Source organism: Chelonia mydas, chromosome 8 (assembly GCF_015237465.2).
Source record: "Chelonia mydas isolate rCheMyd1 chromosome 8, rCheMyd1.pri.v2, whole genome shotgun sequence".
Classification (NCBI taxonomy): domain Eukaryota; kingdom Metazoa; phylum Chordata; order Testudines; family Cheloniidae; genus Chelonia; species Chelonia mydas.
Genome location: NC_057854.1, coordinates 22,856,425 through 22,870,955, shown reverse-complemented (window position 1 = coordinate 22,870,955; position 14,531 = coordinate 22,856,425). Strand labels below are relative to the sequence as shown.

The following is a 14,531-nucleotide window of genomic DNA, read 5'->3' as shown; positions in this document are numbered from 1 at the left end:
AGTCTCCAAACAACAAACTAATATTTCCTACTCTAATCTCTAGCTATTTTCCCATCACAGTCTGATAAACAGATTAAATATTTCCCAGTCCTGATTTAGATTGCCTTTCAGAATAGCTGAAAAAATGTCGCCTATAATTATCTCGTCAGTGATTTATTCCTGATGGGGAAGCCAGAATAACTCCCCCACTCTAAACTATCTGTTTCCTGGCACTTCGTGTTCAATAACTTCCCAGCCAGGGAATGTATTTTTTCTTCTCTTTTTTTAATTTTATTTATTTATATTTATTTATGATGGTTTACGTTGTGATTCACTAAATATAGCACCACATATGATTTACCTCTGTCTGCAGCCTTGACACCTTTCTCTTCTAGCGATTTTGCAAATCCCCTTATCCAGTAATAATGCAGAACAGTAAATATACCAGGAACTCAATCAGTCTAGTAGTTTTTTATGGCATTTTGAAAAAAAAAATCCCTAATCATTACCAACTGTACACACCAGACATGACAGCTATTCAGGTTGGAAGTAGACTGAACAAAAGTGAATAACATAATTAGGAATTCAAAAGTATTTTTTCTAGTGAAAGTTAATTTCAATTAGAATGTCATTAGCATTTTGAACAGTTTTTAACGAACTGTTTATTATTACAGTCAAACTATATAAGTCACCCTCAGTGAAACTGGCAAAGGCTGTGGGAAACAATTTATGGGATTAGCCTGTCATTACACATTTTGAAGCATATAAAACCAGCATAGCATTGGGTAATTGAAATGAGCCTATCAAACTAGCTCTAGGGTGACTGTTCCTCATCAAGGGCCTGATTCTGGAAAACACTGAGAGGTAATGAGCACTTCATAGGATCAAGCTCTAAATAACTTATATGTTATGTTCTACTATTTCTATAGGGCTCAGCTTCTGGTAATGGGCCCAATCCTGCAGTTTGTACACATCATGGCTCCTGTTAACATCTGGGATTTTGCCTGACTAAGGACTACAGGACTGGACCCAGGGCTGTGCAATACAAAACATAGGTCTTTTCTTTTTTGCTCTTCTTTTCTGACCTAATTATATTCTTCTTTTTTCCCAGATGGAAAAACAAAGCGTAGAAAATAATTCGGCACACACAGAAGAACACCCAGCCTTCCCGCATGGAACTACTAAGAAATAGCTAGCAATGGACTAGAGCTGAAACAATGGGGGCAAATACCCTCCAACACTGGGAAAGCTTGGATGCAGGTCAGCACTTTGTGGCCAGTCCCATCTCTATAGTGACCCTCCAAATCTGAGCATTCCGAAACATTGGGGCTCCAGTCCCACTCTAGGGACCTAATCCATAGTGCATTGATTCAATGGGAGCCTTTGAATGAGCTTTGGACTTCAGTGGGCTTTGGATCAGGCCCTAAATCAGCAGGGCGAACAGTAGGAAGATCCTCTGGATTTGCCAAATCCTGACATACTTACACAGGGTGACCAGATAGCAAGTGTGAAAAATCAGGACAGGGGTGGGGGATAATAGGTACCTATATAAGAAAAAGCCCCAAATATCGGGACTGTCCCTATAAAATCAGGACATCTGGTCACCCTACACTTGCATAACCAAACTTCACACTGAGGACAGTTCAGATGCAGCCTGCTACAGAGGAGCCACACACACTGTAATCTCTCATGTTCTCTCTTGCTTTTTTGTTTTCCTTTAATCTAAAGTAAAGCTATTAACATTAAAAATACTCTGTGTCTGGAAAAACAACACAGACCAGCTTTAAAATCATTGTCTGTTCAGGCTTGGCTCTTCAGGCTTATCCGCACTCTGACCTGTTACAGGGAAAGCCAAATATATAACAATAACCATCACTGCCATACTCTGTGTCACACATTAAAAGCTACCTCGGAGTATTTCCAGAGTATGGATAATCACAGCTAGAAAAACAAAAGTCTTTGTGGATCCACTGACACCTTAACTAGCAGATTTCTAGGAGGGGCATTTCTTCTCCAAGCTCTAGATCCATTCTCAGCAGCCTAATATGGTATAAATATTTGCTCAATAGTTTCCTGTTACCTCAGTCCACCAGTAACTATATTACTGTAATGTGTGACAGCAAGATGGCAAAGTTAAGACTCTTCATTTAAGTATAAACTTATTCTAATGAGTACAGTACATCTGAGAGGGTCCTGTTCTCATTTTTGTAGGAAAGAACTGAGCGTAAATAGTTAGACTTGCCAAACTAAACCAAAAAACCCTACCTCAAACAGAGTTTTTACCCTGAAAAGGAGGATACGCCAAAGACTCCATGAAGCTCAGTAGGGTCTTTGCTATTGCTATTGATTTTATATGGTTAAGGTGCTCAAATGCTTCAGTGATGGGCAGCAGTTTAAACCCCTAAGATATAGCACGTGTCTGGGAAGGAAATGCTGTTGAAGTTGGTTTTGGTATGTTTATGCCAGGCAGTTAATTATGCCATTTCCATTCATGCAAAAGGAAATAAATTGTGAACACCATGTAAATCAAACTGTCACAGATTTATGACATCATGGACCTCAGTTGTGTGGCTACATTTCCTTTCATCTGTCCTGTGTGCAGGGAATATATTTTATTTCTGCTGTAATGGGCTTGATTACCAGGAAGCCTATGGGTAATATCAATTGATTTACACCTTGTTTTAATGTAAGTGGGTTGACAATCTTTATGCGTGGGTGTTCTCAGAATATAGATTTGCTGGGAGTGCTTATATGTTTCTCATTTGTGCCCAGCCAGTGGGAAACTGTAAACCATTTTTATTCCAAATTACTGGCAGTCTCCTCTTTTCCTTTCCTCCTTCTCTTTACCTCCCCCTGGTGTTTCTTTGTCTCTTTCTATTTTCTGCTTTCTGTCACTTTTCTTCTCTTATTCCTTTCTTCTCTTCATTTTTATCAGTTATTCTTTCTCTCCTCTTCCTCCCTCCTATCTAGTTTTTCTCTCCATCTTCCTAGTTTTCTATTTTCTAATCACCCTTTTCTCTTTACAGTTTATGATTTTCCATTAGCCTAGCACCCATCTTTAATTACATGTTGAAGTGGTATTAAACATATAGGTTAATTACTCATTATTACACTAGAAATACCTGCTCTGGCCAGACAGATGAAGTACTGGACATTAATCATTTTGCTATTTTGGCAGATGTATGATCACACAGTAACAAAGTTTTGGTGGATGTAGGTTCTCAGATGTCACCTTTTCTAGCTATTAGTGATAAAGGGACCATATTAAAAAAAATGTATACATTTGGTTTTATATACCCTGGGGCCCACTTAGAGGAAAATCTATCTGTTGTCATTTATAGGAACAAATGGGAATCATTTGTTCATACAAAAGTAGGATGATGATCTGGAATTGCTGTTATGGTAATAGCACACTACTTACAGAGAAATGTAATGTGAAAATGAAACTTGATAGTGAGAAAGTTCCACTGGATAGATTTTTTAAAAGATTAAATCAAAGCACACAACAGTATTTAGTAATTACCTGAATTGAAGTGTAATCAGTATGAATGAAAAATGAAGAGTTCCAAAGTTCCAAACACTGAGTCAGAAGGGTTCTGTAGACAACACTGTCACCTTCTTGCGTGAATGTCACAGGCTCGGACTAGTTGGGGGGTAAGTTACTACTTATTCTGAGTGTGGGTTGTAGAATCTGATCCTAAGTTTTTAAACTTTCTAGTGGTGTTGTAGGGCAGGTGTAGGAAATAGGTGCAGAGAGGCTGAGTGTATTGCTAAGCAGAGGAGGGAAATTCCACTTCATGAAGGATTTTAAGATTTTGAAATTTGGTTTCCTTCCAAATTGGAAAGACACCTGAACCTTCTGAAATTCTCTGTAGAAGAAAATTTAAAAAAAAATCATTTCAGATCAATCAAAAGGTATGATATTGTACGACATTTTAAAAAAATTGAAGCAAAAAGTAGCTTCGAAAAACAATAGAAATGTTTATTCCAACAGTGTCAAAACGGGATGTTTCGACATTGTCTGAACTTTGTTTTCTGGTTTGCTCCGTAGTGAAATTGCCACAAGTTAATGAAGCATTTCAATTTTGAGGGCAATGCATTCTCTGATAGAAAATGGTTCTAAGTGTTTCAAATGTGTTCGAGAAGAAAGACTTGTCCAGTGTCACACAATGAGTCATTCTTAAAGCCCAGACTAGAACCCTAGTCACCTCTTTTCCAATCTTCTGCTCTGCTCACTATCTCATGCTGCCTCCCTTAATAAGGATGAACTAAAAGCCAAGTTTTTATTACTGTAGTTAGTTATGGCATTACGTTAACAGTGAGAAAAACTTGGCTTTTATGGGGTTGAAAGTAATTGCTTCCTATCTGTAAAAGGCAATGTTAAGCTAAATAGCAATAAAAGGTTAAACTAACATTGTATTTGCCTAAGGGTAAAGGGCAGACACTACATGTGTGTGGTAATTAAATTCTTATTGGATAAGTGAGAAGCATGGAAGCTAGCTATTACCAGAACTGTTGCCAGTGCTGAATATACTGAAAGGAGGAAGACACGCTGAACTTTGCTAGGTTTCAGAGTAGCAGCCGTGTTAGTCTGTATCCGCAAAAAGAACAGGAGGACTTGTGGCACCTCAGAGACTAACAAATTTATTAGAGCAGTCAGCCGTAACAATAGCGATACCACTCGCAGCATTTCTTCAGGTAGTCTCTTGTAAGGCAGCGGCACTACCCCAGAAAGGGGCATAGATCCCAGAGACGAAGGACCTCTGGTTCCAGATTTTAGCTGGCCAGATTCAATATGTGTAATGACCCAGCCACTCCCAGTCTCATATTGAATCTATTTCCCTATGTTAAGTATCCTCACACCTTCTTGTCAACTGTCTAAATGGGCCATCTCGATTATCACTACAAAAGTTTTTTTCTCCTGCTGATACTAGCTCATCTTAATTAATTAGCCTCTCACAGTTTGTATGGCAACTTCCACCTTCTCTGTATGCATATATATATCTTCTTACTGTATGTTCCATTCTGTGCATCCGATGAAGTGAGCTGTAGCCCACGAAAGCTTATGCTCAAATAAATTTGTGAGTCTCTAAGGTGCCACAAGTCCTCCTGTTCTTTGAACTTTGCTAGTTTGCTATAGTCCTTGTTACAATGCACGTGGCCAAATCAGCGTGCCAAGGTTTCAGTGTTAATTGGATTCCTGAAGCTTCTGATTTTTTTTTGCCTCCAACCTTCAATATTTGTTTACATTCCTCTAAACTTATTTAAAACAGACAATAAAACCCCCTAGTTTACAAACATTTGGTAATTGAAGTCACAGACAGAGGCTCTGTTATCTGTCTCAGTGGTTTATGAATGATGCGTACTCATGCTCCCATCCTGTTATAATTTGGAAATGCAACTTGTGCAAACCCGTAAACATTGTTAGCATAATTAAATAGCCAATAGCATTTACACTCATAGAGCCTGATCCGTATTCTTTGTGCACACAAACTCCCCAGGGAATTCTGTGGGAGTACAGAGTGTGCAGGGAATGCAGAATCAGACTCTGAAAGAGCACTTCTCTGTACTAATACCTTGGTAAACAGGACAAAAAGCTCTGGCAAGGGTAGTCCCTGTCTTCTGGCAGCCTGGAGTAGCTTTGCTTTTTGTCCTCTTGGCCTAATTAAAATCCACACATTCAGATGCCTTCTCTTATCATCCACATCATCTATCTGTGATTAATGGTGTGTCAAATTCCAAGTGAACAACTCACCCTTGCAAACACAGTATGATTTCATTCTGCACTATACAAGGCTCTGGCTCTTGTTTACACACTGGCCAAAATAGGATCCATATTTCACCTCCAGTGAAACTTCACTGGAGGACGCAATAGTGGAAGCTATAGTGTAGACAGGGTTCAGGCCTTTTTACCATTGTGTTGTCTAACCCTGCCCAGAGCAGAGCCCTATCTTTACTTTTCTGTGGTGACTGACATGGTCCTTGTACGTCCCATATGCTGCAGGCAGTGACAGAATGGAGTAGATAAGATTCTACTCCCACCTATCTACATCTTTAATGGTCAGTCCCCTGCCACTCACCCACTCAGTCCTGGAATGTAATAGGGGCACTGGGAATGACCAATGATAACCCTCCTTACATGACAGAGAGTCATTGGCTGGCACATTCCATGATGCCATCTAGGGATTGGGGCCATCTCTGAGGCCCCACCCAGCAATTCATGCCGCTTGGATGACCAGCCCACGTATGTAGATCTTCAGATGAAAGATGCAGTCAAACTACAAAGCATTATTGTTATAATACAAGACTTGATATCTGAATTTAAGATTGGTGCAATCTAAATGAGGGCTGAAGGACCGATCAATCAAGGTGATGGTACAATAGCCCATTTGAAAATAGGTACTAAGAATGATTTCGTAACAGGAAGGACAATGAGAGCTTTATCTTCTGGAAAGAAAGAAAGAAAGAAAGAAAGAAAGAAAGAAAGAAAGAAGAGGAAGCCAATATCTGAAATAAAATACCACTTGGAATTCTTTGTGCCCCATCTGTAATATTGTAACTATCAGCAGAAATACAGGACATTTCATGGATAGCAGAAATTCTTTCAAGTTCATTCTCCCTTTTATTTACATGCTGTCAAAACAGTCCTTTAAAAATGCATATAGGGAAATTCAAGCAATAACTTAAATGCAAATAGAAATCTGTCAGCCAGATCCTCAGCTGGGGTAAATCAGTATGCCTGCATTGAGCCAATGGAGCCATGGTGATTTATACCAGCTGGGAATCTGGGCCTTTATGTTTAAGTTGTCTTCCTCTCCCATTATCAAGACTTTCATTTATGGTATTTTTATATTTTAATATAATGTTCTTAGGGCCCAACCTTTCTCCCATTGAAGCCCTTGGGAGTTAATGATCTTATTGTTTTTGGCCAGAACAAAACAGTTTTGCAGCTGGCTAATTGCATAGGATATGGCCACGGCTTGCGCTTGTTTTGCAAAGGATTAGTTGATTAGGAAAAAGCTAATCTAAGTCTGCAGACATTTCATTTATTATACTTATGCATTTTCAAATACTGGGCTTGCTTTATAAACATTTTTTTTTAAACTTCTTATTCTCGATGTATGGCCTAAACATTCTTTCTTGGATACCTTTGGTAAAGGATAACCCTCTACCTGGGGGACCTAATAGGAGAGCTATAGAGAGGCTATCTTGGCTTCCATTCTAAACTCTGATATTCATGGCTTTTTAATTAAGCAGGTTAGTGCACAGGGTTTTAGGGCTCAATCAAAAATCCATTGAAATAACAAAATATTTGCACAGCTTTCAATGAGTTTTGGATCAGGCCCTTTGTTCAGATGCTGCTAAACCCTGTACTCTTGCCCCGACCTTCATTTAATAGATTTGTCCATTTTTGCATTAAAAAACACCTATCCCATACAGCTACTATGGCACTGATCCTGTAGGCACTTGTGCATGTGTATACATTTACTCTCATGAATAATCCACTGAAGGCAATAGGATGTGAGTAACGTTACACACGTTCACAACATCTGCAGGATCAGGACATATGTCCATTGCTCTGCTGATAGATAGCAGTGTTCCCCACTAGAAAAATCAATTCCTTCCTCTGTTTAAGTGTAATAGCTGCCCAATGGCTAAATCCCCATATTTCTTCTTTGAATCTTCTGGCTCAATAAAGTATGAGTCTTCCCAACAACAAAGAAATATATTGCCCTAGAAAATAAGAAGATATCCATATTACCTCCCTTCCTGAGATTCGTTAGCATTTTTACAGAGGCCGGTTGGTATCACCGGAAATCAGAGCCTCTTTTGTCCTGTGATGTCTGTTTAGAATTTGTAGTGTTTAGTGCTGATGGTTATCTTTAGGTGACTAGTTACTGTCAATACTTTTCTTTGTATTCAAACTGTTTTTGTATTTTACTTGCATATTTACTTCTGTGTGATGTTGTGTTTTAACATTTGCCTGTTTGCTAAAGCTCCAAATATAAGTTAATAAATAAAAGAAGCATCCAATCCCCGGATGTTCATACAATTTCAGGTGTTTTGACAAACAGCTTTGCTTTGAAAAATAAAACACTGCAAGGAAAGTAACTAATTGCTTTGGGTATTTTGGATAAAATTCACCCCTGTGCAGAAGGGTCTGAATAGGGCTTAAGTGGAACTTGAGTGGCACGTAGGCCTTGTGCTGCAATTAATCCTTTTGAGAAGGGTAAGTACTCCATACGTGACAACTTGTGCTGGGCCTCTGCACGAACTGTGCATCATGATCTTTGGCCTCATGTACATTGGTCAGAGAATAGACTGAACTGTTTCGTCCTGCAATTTGAGCTATTGAACTTTGTTCCAAAGATCTAGACTGAAACTGAGCATATGATTAAATTGCTAAATATACTTTTCTAAAGGGCTGAAATGCTATCTGACGCTGAACTGGCAACTTGAGGGCACCAATCTTAAACAGCTAGACTAAAGAGGGTTATAGGAAGAAATAGGCTTAAAGTCTTTAGGAGCCTATATATACAAAGGCAGGACTAGACCTAAAACCTTTAATAAAATGTGATTTCCATGGAAAGATATGAGGCCTGATCCTCAATTCCTGGCACACCGGGAATGCTGAATCAGGCCCCAAATAACACAAACTTACATTGTAACTTTGTACTTATATATTGGTTGCTTGTAGGACCCCTAATATTATTACTTATTTTATTGTCAGATTAAAAAATACTAAAAATAGTAACATTTTTTGAAAGTAACATTATTGCTGTTTTCTTTCATACATCTGGTCTCTCATGCTGCAGCCACTGATGTCAATGTGAATTTTGCATCCGATTTCAGTGGTTGCAGAATCCGAGTTTATTTAGGCTGCAATGGGTAGACCCTGGTACCTGTCTGGAGCCCCAGTGAAGTCAAGTTGCAGGACTTGTGTCTTACATGTTAATAATTTTTTGTGGTGGTGGTGGCTTTTTCCCTTGCAATGTGTGTTATGTCGTGTATAAACTTTACGGCTGGGCTTTTCAAAGGAGCCTGCAGGTGCTGGGTGCCACACGTGTATTGGTCAAATTGTGAGTTGGACGCCTAATTCATTTACACTTCTTTGGAAAGCTCTGCCTAATAATTCACCTGCTAGAAATAACATTGAGTTGCAACTTGTAGCCCTGCTGCACCATATATAGCCTTTTCACCCTGGATGCATTTCTTTTTATACATGTAACGGCTCAAAATTGGTTCCACCTTATGTAAAAGAGAGTCTGGATCGCAAATGGTTTCAGACGTCTTTTCCCATTACTCTAGCTAAAAATCGTCTATTTTTATTTGACATTTTTCAACAGTGAGTGTTTAATATGTTCCAGGTGCCGTTGAATATTTTTGGGTGAAAAAAAGAAATATTTATTTTGAAATAACCAAGATATTTACATTTTGAAATTATGTTGCTGAGTTGATGGAGCTACCAATTGCCTTGACAGCATATATGCCTTAATTTTATTCATTATACTGCATCACACATAATTTTGAATAGCAGGATAGCTGGCTATATAAACGCAGTGATTATAAACATGCCCAAGAGGGGTATAATATAGGCCTTATTTACATGAAAGAACAGCTGGTACCTCATGGGGGAAAAAAAAACTTTGCACATTATTCTGTTTGGAAACAATTCTGGTGCATGCATCATCATATGCTTAGTGCTGGAAGCAGCATTGACCAGTGGTTAGAGCTAGGCATGGCCATCAAGCAATCAGGGTTCTATAATGACTGGTTGTATGATGCGTAACAAATCACAACCTCTGTACCTTAATTTCTCTATCTGTAGAATCAGCACAGTACTTTTCCACCTTTGTAAAGCGCTTTGAAATCTTTGGTTGAAAAGCACTAGGTAAATGCGAAATATTATTTCTCTTCCCTTGTTCTTTATTACAAGGAGCGCATTTATTAAACCAAAATCTTTGTTTCTCAAGAATTCGTCTGATCCTGCTGCATATTTCCACCCCCGGAGCCCTAATGTTCTAATCCTTTGTTTGGGACAGCACCACAGGTAGCTGTGGAAATTATTGCAATGTCACAACCAAAGGATTAGAACTTTAGCTGGGGAACAAGCAGCAGGAGGGGAGGAACTTTTGAGACGAAAAGAACTTATTTATATACTAGCAGAATCATTCGCCAAGGCGATATTTTTCAGTGTCCCAAGATTCAGGCATAACTGTACAGTTGTAAAGTGTTTCAAGATGCATTGGGTCAGATTCTGATCATTCTCACATGACTGCAAATCCAGAATTGCTCTATTTTACATACATACACATTGTGGGGTCATGTCATCACTGAATGACTCAGGAGGGGAAAGCCGGATGATTGCAAAGGAGTGTGCATGTAGATATGACTAGAAATAATGGGTTGGATTTCAGAAAGGGAAAATGTAGACTGAACTATGAAGAGAAACTTGCGGGGAAGTAGAAGAAGCCGCTTTAAAAACTAGTTTGGACCCAACAGCAGAAAACGTACCATAGATAACAATCCTGTATTGATGGGGATGTGGCTGACATAATAGGTCCTTTCCACCTTTAACTTTTATGCATTTTCAAAGCATTCCAGAGGTGAATATAAATGACCATCCATCAATGTGGAACAACTATGTATTGTCAAACAAATAGGATTGTGACATCTCTGAATGAATTAAGGAAGAAGATCAGGTGAATTAGGACCTGATACACCTCCTGTTCCTGGTGATTAGCAACAATTGAAAAAGTAATAAGAGGAAAAGTACACGGCAGTTAAATAGGCTTGGCTAACATTTTTCTGGGGATCAGAGCATTGAACAAGGATTTGGGCTCCTGCAGTGGGCTGGCAGAGATATGAGATTGCAGACGCAGAGGACTGGATTGCTATTCTAATGTACTGATGAGTATGTACCCTCTAACAGGCATGGATTCTGATACCAAAAAGCATCTCATAATGGACCTAAGTAGCAGCACTTTCAGTATCCCAAAAAAGGTCCAAGCCTGTGAGGTGCCAAGTTCTCTCAGTTCCTCATTTTGTTCAATGGGAGTTGTGGAAGCTTGGCACCTCACAGGGTCAGGCCTTAGACCTCAGGTGCCAGAACAGCTGTTTTCAGCCAGATAGCTTCTCCTCAGCCCCTGCTGCCAACTCTGAATCTCTGTGTCTCCAAACACAATGTTGAGACTTTTTGATCAGTCACTCCACTTGCAACATCTTGGGCTCATGGTTGAGGAGACAACAGGTGAACTGATGTTTTAAATTCCTCACTCAAGTGTCTTAAGCAACAATTCATTAGCCATCCCATGCGTGAGCAGGGAGCCTGCAGTGGCTTTTAACCTTTCCCAAGGCAAAATGAAGACATGTCAAAATATGGCCTCCTTTGACTCCATATCTGTACTACTCTTGTTACTATGATTTTGGGGTAGGTCCTCAGCTAGTGAAAATCAGCAAGCTACTGACTTAAAAGGCTACACTGATTTATGCCAGTTGAGGATCTGGCCCTTTATATTTAAGTATGCCAGGATATAACTGATTTTTTTTACGGTTGCTACAGCAATCTAAGCACAAAGGGACTGAATTAATTTACTTTATCAGAGGGTGCTGAACCACTGGATTCTACTGCATGGGTTTGGAGATTCTTTATATCTAGACTGTAATGTTGTACTTTGTAAACATGCTTTGCACAACACGTCTATCCTGTATGGATGAAATACGTATTTTCCCAATGATCTGTAGCGTTATCCAGTGTGGTGGAACTTTCTCTGACAGAGGACAATGTTTGACATCAGGGGGGCTGAGTTCAGGACACTTTAACTTAGAATTTCACTGCCCTTGTGGGTTTGTCACATCTGTAACCTTATGTTTTTGCAGGTTTTTATATGATTAATTTTAGACACATCAAGCCAGATCTTCCTGATTTTCACCAGCTGAGAATCTAGCACAAAGAATAGCACATCCATAGTTTGATCCAGTAAAAATGATAAACTTAAAACTTTTAACCAGGACCCCTAGATCTTTGAGGCAGTTTAGAGACAATTTGTTCAGCGGGAGTCAGGGGACCATAGGAAATGTATAAACAAATTCTTTAGCTTACCACAATGACTGGATTAGAAATATTTTGTTTTACAGTGACTAAGTAAATATGAGACACAGAACACCGAGAAGGCTATTTTCCACCTTCTTTCATAGTTAGCCAGTGGGATCATTTGCTTTGTGTAACAGCTGATTTTGGACAGAGATTTTAGAGAAGAAGTTTTAAGAATTCTGTGCTAACAGGTTGTGAGATGTGCTGTGATGCTGATTCAAGGTGGTGAATAATATTAAGGACAAAAAGGGAGAATGTCAAAAGGATTTCAGGAATGCAGCCCTGTGTAAGATTATGTAGGATGCTTTGGTAACATTTTCAGTTAAATGTACATAGTCTGAGAGCATTTAAAAATGAAAGAATTGATTGCTAAAAGTTCCAGCTGCAGCCTCTTCAAGGGCCTGATCCAAAAGCCCTTTGAAATCAATGGGAGACTTTCCCTTGGCTTTGGATCAGACCCCAAAAGAAGAGATGCAGTCAGGTCACGACGTATGGATCCAGACCTAGATTTTGAACGCCCCATAGTTCAGAGGTGTTTGGATCCAGAGCTTCGGATCAGGCCATTTCTACTAAAAATGTTACAACCTAGTCTGTATTATTAACAGCTGACCGTATAACATGTTAAAAAGCTGCGTATGACATCTGAATGGGCTGCCTGCATCTGTTTAATACATGGCTTTTGCTATTCAGCATGCTACAAAAGTGTCCACAAAACATTTAAAAATAAAACACGTATAAATGGAACCTTAATATAAAGTGTTAAGAAAAAATATGTGAAGGTTTTATCCATGTGCCATCTGTCTACCTGACAACTGAGCTGATTTGTTGCAGGCTGCATACACTGCAAAGTTTTTGCATGACTTTCAGCAAGAACAGTGTCAGAGGGAAATTATGATGTAGTTCTATCTATCTATCTATCTATCTATCTATCTATCTATCTATCTATCTATCTGCATTTCTAATGCATCTGTCTTTATGGCATCTAGACACCATTCAGCTGATTTTTATCTGACATTTCTGTAATAAACAATTGACCCTCATCCCTTGATCCCCAACTTACCTAGAGGCAGAGCTATGAAGAAAGGTAGCCAGCACAAGATAAACATGCCAACTACAATTCCCAAGGTCTTGGCTGCCTTCTTTTCTCGAGAGAATTTAAAAAGTTTGAAAGCTATGGAGTTCCTGGGGTGGTGCCCCTTGGCCTTGCTGCTGTTGAAAGTGTCCTCATGAATGTTCCGGGAGTGAATCCTTAAGGTCAGCTCCTTGGAATCACACATTTCTTTCAGGGCCCCAGCTTCCAGGTTTTTAGTTGTCCTTTTGGCCACTATGTAGACTCTACAGTACATCACCAGGATGACAATCAAAGGAATGTAAAAGGACCCCAAAGAAGAAAACAAGGCATAGAAAGGTTCTTCAGTGATGCGGCACTCTTTATCATCCTTGGGTGCTGGTTCCTTCCATCCCAGAAGAGGTCCAATGGAGATTACTGTGGAGAGGACCCAGACACTTAGGAGGGCAAGAATTGCTTTCCTCCTAGTCACCAAAGTTGGATACTGAAGCGAATAACTCACCCCTATATATCTATCTATAGAAATTGCACACAGACTTAAGATAGAAGCAGTACAGCACATCACATCAACTGCTGCCCAGATATCACAAAATATCCTCCCTAAAACCCAATAGCCAAGAATTTCTAGTGTAGCAGAAAACGGAAGGACAGTAAAACTCAGCAACAAGTCTGCTATTGCGAGGTTAACTATGAAGTAGTTTGTAGGGATTCTTAAATGCCTATTGCAAGCTACAGAGAGAATTACCAAGATGTTACCTACTATAGCAAAAAGTATGAAGGCACCTAGGACAAGCCCCACAATTATAGCCCTAGTGATATCCAAGGCAGGTAAATTGAGATTGCTTGCTGACTGATTAGAGTTGTTTGCAGTGAGACTCCCATTACTTAGTACAGAGTAGTCCAAATATCCAGGTAATGATGAATTGTAGTTATCATCAAGGTAGGTATTCATCTTAAAAATCATGCTCCATAGCAAGTTGTAATTGGATCCCCTGGACAATGCACAAAAGTACTTCAGGTCTGTTGAAAGTTATCTCTCCACGGAAGAATGTGCTGCAAGGCAAAACCCAGTTTCAGCTTGAGAACTCATCACCACTGTAGGTTACGAGCCACCAGCATGCAGAGTTTGCACAGCATGAAATCCTCTGAAGCGTGTCAAAAAGTAATAGGATGCTCAACTTGGTTAATTTTCCATGTCAATTCATTGAAACAGAAATTAGCAGATGGAACTCTTGGACTGAGTCTTAGAGTAGCTGTTTGGATCATGAGGTCTCTGAAACAAAAGGCAGGTTTACTATCCTCTCTTGTGCATTTGTTGGAAGGGTGCCCCTGCCCAGCTGTTATGACATGCGTCTCCAAGAAGCGTTTGTAAGCATTTAGGCAGCTCTG

General features: G+C 39.5%; 1 protein-coding gene across 1 annotated transcript in view; it reads right to left on the bottom strand.

Moving 5' to 3' along the window:
* Positions 1–14,531, bottom strand: part of ADRA1B (adrenoceptor alpha 1B) — a 22,185-nt gene extending 7,654 nt beyond the window's left edge. Inside the window, exon 1 of the mRNA XM_007057243.4 lies at positions 13,134–14,531. Within this exon, the coding sequence (XP_007057305.2) occupies positions 13,134–14,106 (973 nt within the window). The 5' untranslated portion in view covers positions 14,107–14,531. The remainder of the gene's footprint in view (positions 1–13,133) is intronic.